The sequence below is a fragment of the Amborella trichopoda genome, chromosome 1, assembly GCF_054954075.1.
Source record: "Amborella trichopoda isolate Santa Cruz 75 chromosome 1, AtrichopodaSantaCruz75HAP2 v2.0, whole genome shotgun sequence".
Lineage (NCBI taxonomy): Eukaryota > Viridiplantae > Streptophyta > Magnoliopsida > Amborellales > Amborellaceae > Amborella > Amborella trichopoda.
The window spans coordinates 40,943,842-40,963,881 of record NC_142336.1 but is presented as its reverse complement, the minus strand read 5'-3'; the positions used below and the strand labels follow the sequence as shown (position 1 = coordinate 40,963,881).

Genomic DNA, 20,040 nt, shown 5'->3' with positions numbered 1-20,040 from the left:
TAGACAAATGGTACCTTTGTCATCTCCATAAGAGATAAAGTTGAAATTTTAACTAAAAGACAAGGGCACTCTACAAATAAAGTTTCAAGACATTAACTTCTAAAATGTCATGGTATTTTTGTGAAAATGTCAAATTTTAATGATAAAATTACCTATTTAAATAATTTTTTAATAAAAAAATAATTATTGTTTTGATAAATACACCCATCACACCTCTTTCTAACTTACACTTTTGTGTTTTGAGAGGTTGTTAACTCTAGATAAAACCATATAGTTGCAATTTTATACACGATGCATCTTTAATTCTACATTTTAAAGTTACAACCTCACATAAACATTTTTGTAAATGGTCCAATTTGATGCAAAACCCATGTCACAAATGCCCCGGGCCCTAACTTCATGTTTAGGAACCCTAATTTTGGATTCTAGAGCCATAATGTTGGGGTTTGAAGTACCGTTTCAAGGTCCTCGAAAACCGTAATCTTAGGCTAGTCACAAACCCTAACTCCAAGCCAATCTGACGCCCTAATCTCAGGCTCATTAGAGATCTAAATGTCGAGCTCACAAGCCCCTCCACCTCCATCGTCGAGCATATATAAGATGCATGCTTCCGCGATTTAAAAAAAAAACGTGATGGGGAAAGAGGTTCTTCATGGAAAAATTTGCCTCTCCTAAGAGGGTAGAAAGCCAAAGTCAAAATTCCAAACTTAAAAGTTCCAAACATAACTCATATGTTTTCTCTAAGGAGCGAAAAGAACCCTAATAATTATAACCATGTCTTTAACGGAACCTCCGCCGAGGCACACCATCGTAGCTCGACCTCCTGTTTCCCGAAGTTTCGATTCCTTCAATTGAATCCGAAATTCCGAACATCTCGGACTTCGAAGTTCCGTCAACTGAATCCGAAATTCCGAACATCCCAGACTTCGAATACGATTGAAGCTCCCGCCCTCATTTCCCTCTGATTCAGACTACGAACCAGTAATCTGCCAGTCAATAACCCCATGAAAGAGAGAGCCACTAGATAATCCCCTAGAGAGAGAGAGAGAGAGAGAGAGAGAGAGGAGAGGAGATAATTTCTTGAGAGAGAGAAAATGAAGGATGAAGAGGTAGAGAAGCTAAGGGGAGTGGTGAGGGACTGTGTCAGCAAGCACCTCTACTCCTCTGCCATTTTCTTCGCGGACAAAGTTGCTGCTTTCACAGGAGACACGGCTGATATATACATGCAGGCTCAGGCTCTCTTCCTAGGCCATCACTATCGCAGAGCCCTCCACCTCCTCACCTCCTCCAAGATCATATTCCGAGACCTCCGCTTCCGATACCTTGCTGCCAAGTGCCTCGTATGTACCTTCTCACCTTTCACAGTGATCTCTCTCTCTCTCTCTCTCTCTCTCTCTCTCTCTCCGTCTATCTTAATTTTCTTAGGGTTTAGCATTTGAAGGCTTGTCCATTTTTGTCACACTATCAGTTACGCATACTTGAGCTCTTGAAATTTTCTATGAAGTTTTGCTGATTCCCTGTTTCTAGGTCTATTATTCAGTAACTTTATTTTTTTGGACGAACTTTGTTACTAGGTCTATTGTTCAGTAACTTCTCTCTGCATTTTGGATTAATGGGCTAGTTTCTTGCTAACCTGCTTTGTAAATTTTTTTTGAGCTATATTTTCATACTGGCGCATGTTTTGAAAGTAGAAGTGCTTCGTGGCTTTGATGATCGTTTTGATAGTGTCTTTTGTTATTTATTTATTTTCTCTTTTTCTTCCTGCTATTTTTCATCTTTTACTAGGGCAGCTTTGGTTGAATTCCATTCTGATAGGATTTGGGGTTAGGGTTGGGGTTGGGCCTGAGATAACGTGTTGATGGTTGCCACGCTATGTCCCATGTTCAAATGCTACCAACAAACTACCCCGAAAAATGTGTTTTGATGGTGTTAGCACCTAAATTAGGTATATTTGTGTATAACAACACCCATGGTGATGCTTGATTGAATCTCTTAATATCAATTTCATCTGTGAATGTTCCAGTTCAATCTTTGTCTTTTTCCTTTCCTTTTTTCATCTTTAGTTCTCTCTCATAGTTGGCATTGTTGAGCTTAAGACATGCATAACATTGTTGAATTTAAGATATGCATATCTTGTCACCTTGTCTATATTTTGAAATTTCATCTAACTTGAACGTTTCCTCTCCTCTTTATACAGGAGTATATGTTTCTTTCCATTACCTATCAAGGAAGACTACTGTTCATAAATTCCTTTGAAGTCAAACACATTCTCATGTTATTTGTAAAATTTGAAAACTTTATAGATAGGTTTTTTGTTGCTTTTCATTGTTTTAATGTTTATTTGTCATTGAATCAATGCTTCCAAGAACTATATACTTCCACAGCAAGTTATTTGCGTATTGGTCTGGTCTATATATATGTGGAGTCAAGCAAATTAACATCTATATTTGTTTTACTGTATATATTTTCTCTCAAGGAAGAGTTGAAGGAGTGGCAGCAATGTCTAGTGATGCTCGGGGATGCAAAAGTTGATGAACATGGAAATGTCCATTCCTTGAAGGACTCAAACATTGCTTACCTTGATAAAGATGGAGAGGATCGTGAAATCAATGTATGCTATCTTGTTGTATTCATTATGTAATTCATCCTGAGTTTTTTTTAATCTTGAAACGCAGATGTTTACGTTAGAATTTTTTCTTATTTATTTGAGAAAATACCAGTATGTTTTTTTATCATGGATTTTATTGAAATTGTGGAATGATTTCTTTCTCTTGTATCTCACATTCTATCCCTATCATGTTAGAAAGGATTATAACTGATGTCTTATTGACTTTTTGAAGCCTTGAAAGGCCTTAGGTCTATAGAAGTTATGGCCACCTAGTAATTGGCTCAAGGCTAGGTGGTCAGGGTGGCCAGGTTCCACAATATGTCGTCTTGAGTTCCATCGTTACCATGAGTATCGAACCCTTTCCTGCTGAACAACTCCCTTTCCCCCCAAAAAAAAAAAAAAAAAGAAAAGAAAGTGATTGCCACCTTGGTTTGGCAAAGGAACTCTTCATCAATGTAGGAAAAGGACGGGAAGTTGTTAAGGGTATGTTTATTAATGGCTAGGAGTTTCTTCACTTGTTTCTCATGGGAACCACAAGGGAATGACAAAGTCTCAAAATACACCTTCTTTGTTGTCTAAAGTCCACTGCCCAGGGCCTTTTCCATAAGTAGTCCGTCCTGAAATGAATCCCTGTCTAGAGCTGTGATTGCCACCCCTTATGCACGATGGCAAACAGTGTTTGAGAACTCAGTGACCTAGGACTCGCCCTAGTCACTCAGATCTAGCAGGGTATGAACTCCAAAAGTTCATATCAATAGATTGTGAAGCCATACTCTTCTCACTCTGGGTAATTGACATGACTTGTATTCAGCTTTAAAAACTTGGCTAAGTTAGCATATCATGCTGCTCGTATTTCATGAAACAAATTAGTCTCCCATGGAAAATAAAACCAGTAGTGGACAATTTGTTGTTTGGGAATTCATTCTAGTCATCTTTATATATGCTTCTTTCTATAGATGAGAAGATGAACACATGAATATGTCCATGTCCATATTTTGTTGTTCAGCAGGTATATCAGTTGATGCATGAAACAACTAGTTGGTGAGTATACTGTTTTTTATGTAGTGATACCCCTGGCCGATCCAGTAACTGAAAGACCAAGAACATGTTATAACATACCTATGCCTAAATGTAACTTATGGATGTGTCTCTCGTGTTCCATATTTTCACGGCTTTAAAGGTCCAAGTCCAACCCTATTTGTTGGATGTGGGAGTGGGGGATCTTCACATGCTGGAAGATCCTAATCATTATTTACTTAAAGCTTCTTATTCTTCCTTTGTTATTTTGGGGCTTACTGATAGCCCCTTGGCGTTCTCTCCGGGCTAACCCCTAACAAGTGAGCTTGTGAATGGACTTCTTCTGCATCAGGAATTACACATTCTCTTTGTGCTGCCCTTACCTCCCTTCTCAACTTCTCCTGCATTTGTCATGTAACTCCACATCGGTGGAATTGTGCTTTTCAACGTTGTCATCATCAAACTCGGACGCTGTGTTTTTTGTGAATTGATTGATGGGAGAATGCATTTCCCATCCTCCGTGTCTTGTGCGAATAGATTGAATAATTCAGAATCTCAAAGATTAGACAATGTTAAGGACAAAATTTAAGGAATTAGATTTTTTAGAAAGGAAAAAGTTTATATAAGGCTGAGGCTCTAAACAATCAAATTAAGATGCACCTCAAAAATTCACTAGAAAAGTTTGTTTTGATGGCCCAAAAATCCTCAAATCAATCATCTCGACCTCAAGATGTATGGACATGAGAAAAAAATAGATTTTGAGTCTTGGAAATAGTGCATCTTGTAATGCATTTCTGAACCGTCAATTTTCAAGATTTTAAAGCATTCATAGATTTGCTTGATCTACGACATATTTGGAGCTTTAAATTTTATAATTAGATATAAAAATAAATTTTTGGCCATCACAAAGATTTCCAATACTAAAACTTCTTTCGACACAATTTGAAGGTGCTTCTTACTTTGATTGTTTAGGGCCTCTACCTTATACAAACCACACCCTTTTAAAAATAAAAGACAAAATTGGTACTAATACTATTTATGATTAGGATAAGTGATAACTGTGGTAAAGGTGCAGGAAATTTGCACATTTGCCCTTCTGGACATATCTCATTTGAAATACCAAGGGATCATATGTTACAAGACTTACTACTCAAATTACCCCAAACTTTTTGTTCCACATTTGGACTAGCACTGAGGCTCTCCATGAGGAAATTCCAGCTGTGGGGAAAGGTTGTGTAAAGAAAGCCCGTAGCAATTATTGCATCGTGCTTGTGTCCATTCCCATTAAAAAATTTGCAGCAGGTGCATCCCAAGCTGGGTCACTACCCGGCAATGAAGAGATTGATGGGTTTTCATTTTTTCTGCCTCTCTGCATGTGATGCAACAGTTTGAGGCATAGTATTCGTGTACGGGTGCCTTCCCAGGAGTGGAAGGTGGTTCTGGTCTGCAGAACTGTGGATTGCTCGAAGTCCCTTGTGGTTAGGATTTTTGCCCGTACGACTCTATACCAAGGGAGTATGATCCTTGTCATACGGAAGTGCGATTCCATAAGGTAGGAATCACAATAGTGAGTTTTAAGGGATCACAAATGATGTGTGGGTTCACAGTACCATTGGGCACAAACCTGAGTAAGTGCATATGAATCAGTGCCGATTATAGAAAACATCATATGTACTACGTCATACACTTGAGAACCGCAGTACAAATCTGCTGGGAACAAGGATCACAATATGGGAATTCATGTTCCATCCAAGATCCTTAGCTGGAATCATGGGATCGAGGTTCCAGATCGGATCCGTGACCTTGCCTAGAAGGTTCCAGCAACTATGGTTTGGGATTGGACCTTGTGAGGCATGGGATAGACCAAATTTTGTTTGTGATTGCAGTGTGGGCCTGGCTTTAGGCCAAGGACCCTCTACAAAGAAGAGAGAGTGAAGGTGCTGGAATTGTTCAGACCCTCTTTGAGCGAAAAGAAAGTTGGGAGTAATTACAACAAAGAAACTGGATCTTGTGAATCATTGTCGTTTAGGGCTCTTCTGATTGTGGGGTTGCATACTATTCACTCATAGCAGTTTGGAGATTTGGGCAATTGTGTTGTCTCACTTACCATCCTTAAAAGGTTTGGATGATGCTCTCACATATTTGGGTGATGCAGGCGCATCACCCTAATATGCAGGAGCATTACCCACATATGCAGGCACATCACTTAAATGCTGCACCCACATATGCGGGAGCCTGCTCATGGGTGGAACAATGCCCACGAGCAGGGGCATTTTTGCCATTACCCTCCCCAAAACCCCTTTGGAACCATAGGTATTGGGCTTGGAATAAGACGGTAGCAGCTGGGTTTTCATTGTGCTACGTCTCAAGATCCATTCCCATGTAACCTTGTCAATAAAAAAAAAAAAGGAACCTCTAGAACCACTTTTCAATGTTCCTAAGGGGATAAAAGTGAAGAAATTAGAAATCAATTTTTTTTCCATATCAAATATTTCAATGAAATTTGGGGATTATTTGGGCCAAAGGTCAAGTTTATTTTGTGCATTATTCTGAAGGATTTCGGGCAAGATTTACTGAGTCATTGTGGCTTTCATGATAAAAACCTAGAAGTTGAAAGTTATAATGATTTTGGGTTTGATATTAGAACTAAACTATCGTGAAATTTCTAGTAGCTCTATATGCTGTGCTCTATGCGTTAGGCTGGTAGCTCGATGCCCATGCTTTCATTTCTTCTTATAGAAAGTTCGTCAGTTTTGCTGCTTCTGCAGTTATGATTCGTTAACAATCATAGAGCACTAGATTTAGATTCTAGAGTGATAGTGGAGCTGGCCCATGATGTCAAATTATTGATCAAGAAAATAATGAAGATTTGGCACGACAATAAATTGGATAGAGATGTAGATCACATAGAGGACAACAACGCAAGCTGACAACAAATCTGCACTGCACACCTGTGGGACTTGATACAATTTATTTTCCCGTTTCATCCATGAAACCATGATTATGAATGTAGTGGCCTCAGTATCCTGTGGATTCTAGATGTAATAGTCTCTGCGTATCTTCTATAACCTATCACATTTCTTGAGATAGCATGGAAGATGATTCCAAGAGAAAATTGGTTTGAGTAATTAATTTTTTATTTGTTTCTCTTGTATTTAATTCCTGGAGGACATTTTTGTTCTTTCTCTTACTTTAGGGGCATTTTTGTAACTTTAAAATTGTTATTAGTAATTTCGCATAAAAAAAAACTTGTTATTAGTAATAAAATACATATAGGTGGGGCGTGGGTGTCTAAGAGACACCACCGTGGCTCTATTTCCTTTACTTCTTTCTCACTTGACTCTCCCCCCCTCTCTCATCTATCTCTCCAACTTTCTCTTTGTTCCTAGATCTTAATCTTCCTTACACTTTTTTAATTTTTTAATCTACTAGAGTGCAATATTTTAGCATGGTATTAGAGCAGGAGGCTTAGAGATATGTATTTTAATGTGGTATTATACTCATACTTATGGAATAGACTACCTTGAAACATTTGCTCCAGTAGTTAAAATGAATTCCATTCAAGTACTTCTATCTTTGGCAGCTAATTGGAATCGCCCTTGTATTAGTTGGATATCACGAATGCATTCTTTCATGGGGAATTATAAGAAGAAGTATGTATGGTACCTCCACATGGGTTTCGTGAATTTGGATGTGAGGAAAGTATGTAAACTGAGAGAGGCCATCTATGGACTAAAGCAATCTCCTTGGGCTTGGTTTGAGAGGTTTAGTGGGGCTGTCCAAAGATCGGGTATACTCGAAGTCATGTTGACCATAGCTTATTTACCTACTAGCACCACAAGCCTAATTGTATACATGGATGACATTGTTGTAACTGGCAATTGTCCTAAGGAAATTCGATAACTAAAGGATTTTCTGACGAGAGAATTTGAAATCAAAGATCTCGGCCCGCTGTAATGCTTTCTTGTAAGGTCAAAAAGAGGAATTTTCATCTGTCAAAGGAAGTATATATTGGATACACTTAAAGGAACTGGAAAGCTATCAAGTATGTGGGTATGTTTCAAAGATTAGTGGGCCGATTAATATAGCTTTTACTTACAAGTCCAGACATTGCATATACTGTTAGCGTGATTAGTTGGTTTATGCATTCCCCACGAACTATCCACCTTGACGGGTTGCTAATCACTAGGGAGAGGACTGCTGTTTGCTAATCATGGGCATTTACGGGTTGCATCTTATATAGATGTAGACTGTGCTGGTTCTATTATAGATTGAAGATTGACATTGGGGTACTGTATTTTTGTTGGAGGAAACCTTGTGACTTGGGGGAGTAAAAAGCAGTCAATAGTAGGAAGATCAAGTGCAGAACTTGAGTATAAATCCATGGCTCATGGTGAACTACTCTGGCTAAAAATTCTTTTATGAGAACTTGATTTTCTCCTGTAAGGGTCAATGTCCTAGTATTATGTTAACAAGCAGCTATCAGTATAGCCTATAATTCGATTTAGCATGACAAAATGAAGTATATAGAAGTTGATTGTCATTTCATTCGAGAAAGGGTTGCTACTGAGGAAATTTGTCTTCCGTATGTCAAAATAGAAGATCAGCTAGCATATTCTTACCAAGGCTGTGGGCAAATGTCGACGACGAATGAGTTTAAACAAGTTGGGCATATGATAAATATCTATGCACTGGCTTGACGGGGAGTGTTGTGAATAATTAAATTTTTGATCTATTTCTCTTGTATTTAAGTCCTTAAGGGCATTTCTGTCATTTTCCTTGCTTAAGGGGCATTTTTGTAACTTTAAAATTTTATTAGTAATAAAATACATGGAGTATCTACAGACATCACAGTGACTCTGTTACCTTCTCTTCTTTCTCATGTGACTCTCTCTCTGTCGCTCTCATCTCTATCCAACATTTTCTCTTCCTAGATCTTGATCTTCCTTACACTTTTTTGATTTCCAATATATTAGGCTGCTGGATTTTAACACAAATGTGTGGCAACATTTTAATAAGCACTCTATAGTTGCGGGGATCTTGGTCAAGGGGTGGTGATCCCCTCTTGGAATCTCGATTCAGCGATCCAGGAGCTGGAGTCCGAGTTGTACTCACTTCCTCCATCAAGGGATCTCAATCCTTGGATCTCGATTCCCTATTTAAAGGGATTGATCCTTGACTACAAAGGATCTTGATCCGCTCCTCGAAATTGTCTACTTAATCGATAATTTTATTATTTTATATTATTTCAAAGTGTATTCTAATGATGCAATTATTCATATATTTGCTTTTTTCTCTTCATTTTCATTTGAAATATATAATTTATAATAAAATATTTTTCTTGGATTTCGTAATGCCCTTTGTATTATTTCATGCATTTATTGTATCTAACTTCAAATATTCCCTATGATCTTTTCCTTGATTTTTAAATTAACATTTTCGTCCATTATATAGATTTATAATAAAAAATCTATTTTTGGATTTCGTGATTTTTATTTGCTTATGTCTATAGACGCTAACTATACTCTTATGTCGAGAGACTATAAGTGCTCTTTCTAAGTGTAATCTATAGACTCTAACTGTATGTCTAGAGACTCTAAGTGCTTTTTCTAAGTGTAATCTATAGACTCTAAGTGTACTTCTTTTTTAGATTTCGTAATTTTTTTTGGGACTTTCTAGCACTAAAGTCCTTAATTGCATGTGTTCAGCATATTGACAATGCTAAAAGATTGATTGTTCATTATTTTATTTGTAAAATATCACTTCTTAAAAATTGATAGGACATTTTATAAGTAGGACATTTTATAAGTATACACACACAAATACATTTATGATTTATTTTTCTGGTAATTTCAATAATATATATAGTAACAATTATATAGGACACAGTTTCTATGCAGCCAGCCCGCATATTGTAGAAATGCGGGCTAGGCAATAATTATATTTTTTAAATACAGTTTGATCATAAGTTTTTAGAGAATATGTAATCTTTAACATTGAGATCTTGAATATGAATTTTTTTTTTTGAAAACTAGAAATAATAATTATATTAAGAAAACATTTGGACCGTTAGTTACACTTGTTTTTAGATGACCCCCTGTTTGCATCCATCTTTAAGATGGATGCTTTATACCTCTGGACCACATATTGTAGAAATGCGGTCCAGCCTGCATGAAACAATTTTCCTTAAATATACATATATATGTATATGTATGTGGATTTGTAAATGTATATATACAAACATATACATGTACAAATATTGTAAATGTATATATATACACAGACATACACATATGCAAATATATAATATGAGGCGTTCCCCCTGCTTACCATATATATGTAATGCATATATGGGAGATCGCTTCTAGGTAGCTCCTTGAGTAGCACTCCTCTGTGCTCCAAGGGTAGGGAGCTTCAGCCAAGGTTCGATTCCAAGCTCCAACACCCGCATGCTCACCCGCTTCTGTTCCCAACAATTATGAAGTGCTCCTAGTAGCCTCTCAATCGTCGTTCCCAAACAACATATGAATCCAACTCCTGTGTTATAGGCTTCACGATCCCTTACAATAGGGATTACAGAACCCTAGCTCAACTGAGCTTCCTACAGGTATGGAATGCATAGTTGTTGGGATCGGGAGCAGGAATGGTATCGGGATCGAGATCGGGAGTGAGGGATCGTGAAATGCAAGAAGATCCCTATAGTTGGGAATGTCGTCCTTACAATGCACATGTTAGGGATCGAGATCCCCAAATGTTAGGGATCCAGATTCCAACCTTTTGGGGATCTTGATCCCAACTTTTTGGAAATCTTTTTACCAACCTTAAAGTGGACGATAATCTAGGATTATGCATACTTTTTAAAATAGGGATCTCATTATTGATAGCAAGCAAGCAATAGTTGTGTTTCTAGTTGGATATAAACAAAGAAAATCATTAGTTTGGTTGTTGTCTTGGTTTTTAAGGATGGGATCGAGATACCTAACCACAGGAATTGGGATCCTTGTCAGTGGGGTTTGAGATCCCAAAATTTAAAAGTCAAGATCCCAGAGATCCCCTCTGGGAGTGACAGAATCAAGATCCTAGAAGGGATCGCCTACCAAAGCAGGAGATCTTGGTAACTATGATTGAATGTGATTCTCATAATTGTGGATCATGTTTCCCCATCAAACATGCTTCAGGAACTAAGGAATGTGATACCGCAGAAACATTGTTGCCTTGGCATCAGAATTGCAGTTACTATGGATCTGACAACTACATACATTAGGTGTTTGGTAGCATTCCAAGTGGTTTGTGAGAATGTAAACCTTACCTAGATAATGTTTTGATTAGCTAATGTTGTATTTTGTGTTCCTCCTATTGCATGCTTCTCTTTATGGTTGCAAATTTTTTGGGACCTTTTATTTGATGTGCATGGTTATAAACTTGCTTTCCTAATGAAATAGCAAATATGTTCGATATAGTTGGGTTTAAGTTTGGAAAACTATCTGATGGTTAACACTTTTTGGTTACAGATCTCTGCTGCTATATGCTTTTTACGTGGCAAGGCACATGAAGCTTTAGAGAATCGTTCTCAAGCTCTACAATGGTGACTATTATGATTCATATTGGATTTGAATTGGACTATTTTATCATTGTTCACTTTGAGTTTTCAACTGCTGTTATAACTAAATCGTGCAAATTTAAATTTTTGATGTAGAAATTTCATACTATGTAATCATACCTGAATGATTCTTGTTCTTTGGGATTCTTTTGAGAGGTCTTGCTAGGGACTAGAAGCATTTGAAACCCATCTATATCTAATAAGATGGTGGGAATTTCGTAAGCAAACTATGTACCTGTGATTAAAGCCACTCATTCTTCAGATGGAGATACAACTCTTGCTTTCTGCATTCCATGTTATCATAAGTGCTTATTATGTCATTCTCTTAAACAGTGGTGCATTGCTTATGCTTATGGAGAGTTTATTTTAATTAGGTACAAAGCTGCTATCAAGGCAGATCCTTATTGTTATGAGGTATGTGCATGTCGAGGAGTATGGTTGCCGTAAATTATACTGTGTATAACACCTTGCAAAATTGTTGTATTTAATCAAATGGCATAGAGCCGACACCTATCTTTTGTTTTGTGATTATTAAGAATTGTTCCATTTCTGTGCTGTATTTCTCAGGCTCTAGAGTGTCTGATTGACAATCACATGCTGTCATTTGAGGAAGGTAAAACTCAAAATTTTGAATGCCTCCTAGCGGCTTTCAAGCAGCCTGTAAACTCAACTAATGTAGTTTCCACTGATCTTCCAGAAGTCAATCTTTTGTCAACATTGCAGTTTGCTCCGGAGGATGGATGGCTCTCTGTATTCTATTCTTGTTTAATAAAAAAGGTCAAGAATGTCTTTTACTAGGCTCTTGTGAGAATGATAGAATGATGGGTTGATGCTTCCAGTAATTTTGGAAAGTTTGCTTCAATAGTTTCCTTGTGCATATTTCCTTTTGTTTTCCGATGTAGTCTTGTTTATTTCAACATGCAGTATGATAAAGAATATGTTGTAGAAGCAAGGTTCACAGAGCTAGAAAGAGAGCCATGTGTTTCGAAATCATCTGAAGTCTCCGTTAGTGGCACTCTTAAAGACAATACAGATCTGTTGGCCTGCAAAGCAGAGTACTACCATCAATGTGGAGAGTATCAGAAATGCTTTGAGTTGACTACAATGTAGATTTGCATTATACTGATCCGCTGTTTCTTTGTCTGGTTTGTTGATAATAAGATTCGATTGAAATCGAGTAATGGACTGTTTACATTCTGCTTTTCAGGCTTCTTGAAAGAGATCCTTTTCATCTGAAATGTACGTTAGTGCATATAGCCGCTGCAATGGAGCTTGGCCATGCAAATGAACTCTATCTGATGGCTTGTAGTTTGGTGAAAGATTATCCTCAAAAGTGAGTACGTGCCTGTCATTGTTTGTATGCCATAGATTCTTTGCCCGGGACATCTGAATCTGACTAGCAAATTCCTTTCTTAGACTATCATTTCATAGAGTTTCTTCATCTTACACTGGCAGTTTTGTGACTAGACAAATGAATCTTAAGAGTCTAACACCAAACTTTGTGTTGTATTGTTTTTCATTTGATGCATGATGTACTCAAGTTGAACTCTCATTCGATGTTTTCTCAAAAAACATTGTTGACATGCTGGCTGCTAGTTAGTCAATCCAAAGTTATGCTGTTCTCAATGAGGTTTCATGGAAATGTTTTTCCTTTACGATATGGAGAATGGAAGGAAAGAATTAGTAGAATCACGTAGGAGGCTAGCGCTCTAATGTGGACTCCATGTAGCCTAGGATGTTTTGTACTAGGGTTTTGCTTGTGGAATCTACTAAAGAAAGTAACTTAATAATTTATTGAAGAGTAACATCTTATTTTGGATACTTTAGCTGTCTACATTAGTTATTGTCATAGCTTTGATCTCACGTCTAGAATTTTTATGCCATATCTGAACACAAATTATGAAAAACTTGATGAAAATGATGTCTAGTTTGTACTTCTTGTTGGCCCGACATGTTCATGCTTTTGAGGAGCTAGATGCCCAAATTATTCTGGACCAGATCTTAAACTCATAATTAGTGTCCTTAACTTCATGAGACCTTGAGGCATCATCATCATCATCATAGCGTTTTGCCAATTAATTGAGGTTGGCTACACGAATCCTGGTTTGCCATGCTGCTCTATTTAAAGCCATACCCTTAGTGAAGCCATAAGTCCCTATAGCTTTACTAACTACTTCAAACCACGTCCTTTTGGGTCTACCCCTTACTATTTTCAATCCTTCCACTTGAACTAATTCGCACCTCCTAACAGGTGGTATATTGGGTCGACGCCACACATGGCCAGCCCACCTTAGTATACTCTCTTTCATCTTATTGCCTATTGGTGCTACATTTAAACTTTCCCGAATGGATTCATTTCAGATTCTATCCCTTCTTGTCGTGCCACTCATTCATCTCAACATCCTCATCTCCTCTACACTCATTTTATGGATATATTATTTTTTGTTCGTGCAACATTCTGCTCCATAAAGCAAAGCTGGTCTCACAACTGTCCTATAGAACTTACCCTTCAGCTTCATTGGTATGCGGTGATTACATAAAATTCCAGTTGCACATTTCCACTTCGCCCATCCAACTCCAATTCTATGTGCGACATCTTCCTCAATCTCTTTATTTTCCTGGATTATAGACCCAAGGTATCGACAATGCGGTCTTTTTGTACTTCTTGGCCGTCAATCTTAACTACTTCCTCATCTCTACTCGTATTACTACTAAACTTGCATTCCATATACTCTGTCTTTGTCCGACTAATTTTAAAACCTTTAGATTCTAGAGTATCCCTCCAAAGTTCTAACTTTGTGTTGACGCCGTTTCGGGTCTCATCAATCAAAACTATGTCATTTGAACAACAGGCACCACTGTACCTCATCCTATAGGTGCCTAGTTAAGTCGTCCATAACTAAGACAAAGAGGTACGGGCTCAATGTTGATCCTTGATGTAGATCTATTGTTACTGAAAACTCACTCGTCTCTCCACTAGTTCGCACACTAGTTAGCGCTCCATTGTACATATCTCTCACCAAGTTGATGTAGTGTTTGGAAATTCCTTTCTTTTCTAACACCCTCCAAATCAAATCTCAAGGTACTCTATCATAAGCTTTCTCTAGATCAATAAAGACCATGTGGAGGTCTTTTCCCTTCGCCTTAAACTTCTCAATCAATTGCTTAAGTAGGAAAATAGTCGCGGTTGTTGACATTTCCTGGCATAAAACCAAATTGGTTTTCAGATACACTCATGAGACCTTGAGTATGAAACAAATTAGTATCATATCTATACTCCCAAAACTCAAGAACTATTTGTCAGTGTGCTTTCAAAAATTCCAGAAGCTCTTTTATGTCTTCACTTTAACTTAGCTTTTCCTTTGGGGTGAAATTATGTTGTTCATGGCCCACACTAGAATTAAGTAAAAGATCCTTGGATATTTAAAGGGGAGTGAGAGCTATGCACTGAGTTATTGGAGTGCCGACATGCATGTGCAAGGGTATATGGATGTGGACCACAAAGGTAATCTAGATGACCTGCTGTCAACTTTGTGAAAGAGAAGTTCACTAGTGCACCTGTTTGGCACTCCTGGACTTTGAGAAGAATTTTCTAGTGGGGTGAGATGCTTTGCATATCTGTGTTGGACTAGCCTTAGCAGGAAGGCAAGTCTGTGGTCTTCTTTAGTGAAAATTTAAATGAGTCAAAGGTGCGGTATTCTATTTATTATGTAGAATTTTATGCTATTGTGCAAGCTCTTCATCATTAGTGGCATCATCTTATACAGAGGGAGTTTATCTTTTTTTTCAGTTTCATGAGGCCTTGAAATTCTTATATGCTCAGAAGAAGTTGAATTGAAGACATGCCAAGTGGATTTCTCGTGTAGGAATTTTCTTGTATGATTAGGCATAAGTTGGGAAACCAAAATAAAGTGGCTGATGTATTGACTAGGAGGTTTTACTTTGGTTTTGTAATTCTTCCACAGTTATATGCTAGTATCCCATATTGTTATATGATTTTTGATCAATATTTGCAGGGCAGCAAGGTTCCATCATTGAACATTGTTTTGCTGGATGGTTTTCTTTTCGAAGGAAGTCAATTATGTATTCCTAAAAGTTCACTGTGGACCAGATTGTGGTTGAGTTCCATGGCAGCGGCCTTGTGGGCATTTTGGATGAGACAAGACTATTACAATGGTGAAGGAAAAATATTTCTGGTGTCGACTCATGTGGGTTGTCAGTCAGTTTGTAGAGATGTGCAGGGTTTGTCAGCTAGCTAAACTCTGGATACTGGATTGTACATGCCTCAATTTATTTTTCAAGGAGGTGGTCTGGCTTCTTAAGCCCATTACTTCTAATCAAGATACGAGTCACTTTTGGCTAACTCTATGGAAGAAATTAGGCACTCACTTTAGTATAGTAATGCATATCTATCCTAGATAGATGGTGAGACTGAGTTTATTAACAGAAGCCTAGGAAATATGTTGCGGAATTTGTAGCAGACAGACCTTCACATGGGATCAGATTTTGCCACAAGTTGAATAATAGTTTAGTCTATTGGACCATGGAAAGGTTGCCCTCGATTTGGTGCCTATCCCAGAAGGAGAGCGAGGTATTGACAATGCTGAAGCCTTAGTCGAGCATCTTAAGGAGGCTCATGGACAGGTGTGAGAAAAGCTACAACAGAGCTATGCATGTACAAGAATGATGCTGATAGACACCAGCACGAGAAAGAGATCATGACGGTGGAATGGTGATGGTGCTTTCCTGGTGGAACATATCATAACTCAAATACGAGATTGAGGAGGAGCATGAGACGAAGGATTCATGGATTTTAGAGGAGGAACTGAAGAATATTGATGCAGAAGCACTAAATAAGTTAATGAATGATCAGAACTTGAGGAAGTTCTCTCTAACCACGTGTGACTGATTCATGCTGACTTCGCAAAGCAAATTTTATGTAGACTCTCAGAGTTTGTGATACATTTTTTGGCTTTGTTTGCTTGAGAAATCCTATGAAGTCAATTTTTAGCTCGTAGGTTTATGCTGCCGTTTCTAAAATGTGTTCATAATAGCGATTTAGGCATCAAAGAAAAACGCTATACCTAGGTATTGTTTGAGGATTTTTAAGGATGACTTTGTTTTAATTTATTTTTTCTGGGGCCAAAAAAGGTGTCAAAGTTCGGGTTCTATTTTAATTAGGAGTACTTGTTAGGATTACGATTAGGATTAGGGGGTCCAATAAGGTCTATAAAAGGAGTTTAGTTAGGGTTTTCATTTAATGTTTACTATTATTATTTCAGTACATGTTTCATAGAAATCCTATTGAATTTGCAGAGCTATTGAAGTTAGACTTATTAGCTACCCCTAATTTCCTGTCAATACATTATTTCTTTGATTTCTTTTCTGATATTCAAAATTGCATCGTTGAAAACCTAAGTTGTTTTATTAAGAAAAAACAGTTATATAATGAATCAAACCCTTTACCCTTCTATAACGGAGAAACCTACTAGAGTTAACATGTTAAAAAAAAAAAAAACAGAGCAACCTGCTTTCTTCTCTCATCCAGATATGTCATCTCCTTCTCCAATCAAGCGACACACCATTCCCCTTAGAACAATCGCCCCTAGAGACATCGATTTAGGAAGCGTCACTCCTGATACACATTTGTGCTGTCATCTTCCTACACAAATTTGACTTCCTTCTTACTAGTTCTGCTACCTACTTGCCCAACACTGCCTTGCCATTGTACCATCAATGCCCCATTCTCAGAGACTGCCACATGGACTGGACGCCTTTCCCCATGCTCCTCTATTACATCTTCTCCCTACTACCTTGGATGAAGTTCCCTTTCCCCCTTTGCCCTTTGCACGTCCTTCCCCTTTCTCAATACCAATTTCTTTTAATTCCTTTTTTCCCTTTCTTTTCTTTCTGCCTTGTGATCCTGACACATTCACTTTATGTACTCTAAGTTCCTAGGCCTCTCTTGTGCAACTCTCAAATCCTCAAGGAGGGTCCACCCTTTGTAATTCTCTCTCCTGCCCCATGGCCATCAGCCACCATCTGGGGAGTTGTTTTTCTCCATTTGAAGACTCACATAAGGGATGAGAAGCCTTTTTCTTGCTGTCAAGCAGAGAAGGCCATGCTAGTTGGTTGCTGTTTCTTTGAATTTGTAATGGCCTTGGTTTTAACTTGCTGCATCAAATTGATTGATTCTTAAATTTTGATGAACCCACTCCTTGATGCTACCTGATTCTTCAATGAATGAAATGATATGTAACATCTCTTTCTGCATTTGTTATATGCCTCATTTTGGCTAATCCTCAACCTCTTGATTTAACTTTGCACTTTGCCTTAGCTGTCCCTCAAGGTGCCCCCAACCCCAGCGGCAGCAGGCTTTCCTTTGGTACTTGAATCAAAATTCAATGTAACTACTGCCCCTGGTAGAATTATTAAGTTTTTATACCTTGGGGGTCTTTTTGTGTGTAGAATTACCGACTTTGTATTTCTTGGGGGTCTTTGAACTTTTGTGTTGGTTATCTCTTTTTAGCATCTCTTGCATTGATTTGAGAGTCAGCCACAAAGATTCCCCAAAATTCCACTGGGAACTAAGTATTATAAATTTGTCATTTTGGCGTGAGCCTCTTCAATTAGTTTTGTCATTTCATTTGTTTTCATCATTTATATCATCTCTTCCAACATTTTCTGGATACCTGGTTCTGTATTCATTTAGAAGAAAACCAGAAATTGCGTTTTCATTATTGAAGTCTGGCTTTTGTATTCTATTACTACATTCTCTTGAAATAGCTTCCTTGGAGCTAGTCAATTTATTTATTTATTCCTCAAAAAAATGAATTCGTGCTTTAGACTGCCTAATCAGCCCCTAATCTAAAATGTGTAGAACATTTAACAATTACGTGAGACATTGCTGGCTTTACACATACACTCACATATCGATTCTTAACATTATTGATTATTGCACTTATTTCCTACCTCCCATGGTACAGATTGTCTAATTGTATGCTCACCTTTCAATACCAGAGCCTTGTCATGGTTTGCAGTCGGCTGCTACTACTATTGCATTAAGAAGCTTGATCAGTCACGGCGTTTTTTCTGGTATTATCCACTTCCTAATCAAAATGATACTTTGGTTCCTTTTCAGTACCTTGCTGCTTTATCTTTTTGTGTGAAAAATTGGTTTGATGTTTTAATATGATAATAAATGTGGGAAAAAAGCATCCATGGATTTGATGTGAGATGATCTTCTATTGGCATTGTCGGAGTAATTTCTAGCTGGCACCTGTATTCATCATAATGTGTTCTCTGAGTATATATTGTGATGGTAATGCCAATTGTCTCACTTTCTATGAACACAACCTAACGTTTTGAACTTATCTCGTGAAGAAGACTTGATGCAAAAAACATATTTACTCTTGTTATTCCTTTACTATTGTTTCCCTTCTCTGGTACAGTACATTAATGATTGTTTACCTGAAAACATATGCTTTCTATTACTTGAAGGCTGCATGCCCTTTTTATTCTATAAACAGAACCTGCCTAGTTCCTGAGCGAGTGTGAATTCGCCGGCCCTGTTTATAACTGCACTGTGCAGTCTTCAAATTGATTTGTACCTTTACACTTTGCTATACTTATTTTGGTAAAGGTGGCCATTTAGTTTATTTATTTATTTCTTCTTTTCAGCAAGGCCACAACTCTAGATGGGACTTTTTCTTCTGCCTGGATAGGATTTGGAAATGCTTATTCTGTACGAGAAGAAGGCGATCAGGCAATGGCTTCCTTCCGCACGGCTGCTCGCTTATTCCCAGGGTAAGGAATTTATGCTTTATTTGTTCCATCTATTTTGTGTTTCATGGTTGTGTAAACTTCTAAAGATGTTGCACATAAAAAAGAAATAGACTTAAATTGTTTTAATTATGCTTTATATTCATTATTGTTTATGTCAATTGTAATATATTGAATACTTGACTCTGATTTTAAACCCAAGCAGGAAGTATAACTTTTATAGCTCAATGCTCTTCCATTTTTTTGCATATGTATTAGGGCAGTTAAAAAGGTGCACTAGCTAAATGGCAATGATATTCTAGGGGGTAACTGTTGTAGCTTATCGCACATTGTAGCTTTAGGGAAGTATGTACACTTAAGCGTGTTTGGTGTTTGAGAACCAGGTAGGTTTGATTTGGAGGGGTACTTCCTCTGCTCGACTAGAGTTTTGGGATGGGATTAATGGGAGAGGGTAGTCAGATGTAGTTCTCGTTTGACTTTCAGTGGTGTGACTCGCTTATGAACCACTTTTGAGGACTTGTTTACTTTGCAGATATTTTCAGCTTCAAGATATGTAGTTTGCAAATTTTTCTAATTGTTTCAAAGGTGGGACATCAAGAAGCTGTGGGCCATTGTCTTTCTTGTGGCCTTTTTACAAGAACTATGTGAATTTTCTTTTTGATCTCTTGAGGTAAATTGGGGGATTTCCTCCTCTCTTAAATGGTCTTTTCCAAATATCCCCCCTGTTTACTTGAAATGGGTATGCATTTGCTGGGTCATGAATTTAGTGGCATTTGGAAAGAAAGAAACAATTGGGTATCCAATGGGCTTACTATTGTAAATAACTCAGTTATTCCATTCTTTTTAGTAATATCATAAATAAAATGATAGTCAATGTTGATGTGCTTGCCTTTTGAGCTATAGGCTCCATTCTCAATAATAAGAAAATAACTTGATTATGACAAAAAATTTGAATTGATCCATCGGCTATATCCAGCTTCAAATCCTTTATGAAACATCTAATGCAAACGGCACAAGTAGCAACAATGCTGCA

At 37.6% G+C, this 20,040-nt stretch overlaps 1 protein-coding gene across 13 annotated transcripts in view; it reads left to right on the top strand.

The window, feature by feature from the left end:
* The first annotated feature begins 386 nt into the window (after window positions 1–386).
* APC6 (anaphase promoting complex 6) overlaps window positions 387–20,040 on the top strand; it is a 49,077-nt gene continuing 29,423 nt past the window's right edge. For 3 of the 13 annotated variants that reach the window (XR_016054682.1, XM_020662448.2, XM_020662447.2), the window contains exons 1-11: window positions 624–1,340; window positions 2,477–2,611; window positions 11,137–11,210; window positions 11,600–11,639; window positions 11,793–11,838; window positions 11,923–12,002; window positions 12,150–12,331; window positions 12,433–12,558; window positions 17,563–17,631; window positions 18,246–18,320; window positions 18,906–19,031. Coding sequence is in view for 8 of the 13 variants with exons in the window: in XM_020662448.2 (XP_020518107.1) it covers window positions 1,095–1,340; window positions 2,477–2,611; window positions 11,137–11,210; window positions 11,600–11,639; window positions 11,793–11,838; window positions 11,923–12,002; window positions 12,150–12,331; window positions 12,433–12,558; window positions 17,563–17,631; window positions 18,246–18,320; window positions 18,906–19,031 (1,199 nt within the window). In the remaining 5 variants the exon portion in view is untranslated. Of the gene's footprint in view, window positions 1,341–2,476; window positions 2,612–11,136; window positions 11,211–11,599; window positions 11,640–11,792; window positions 11,839–11,922; window positions 12,003–12,149; window positions 12,332–12,432; window positions 12,559–15,241; window positions 16,702–17,562; window positions 17,632–18,211; window positions 18,321–18,905; window positions 19,032–20,040 lie in introns of those variants that run through there. The other 10 variants (XR_016054706.1, XR_016054702.1, XR_016054705.1 and 7 more) reach the window with 7 other exon arrangements.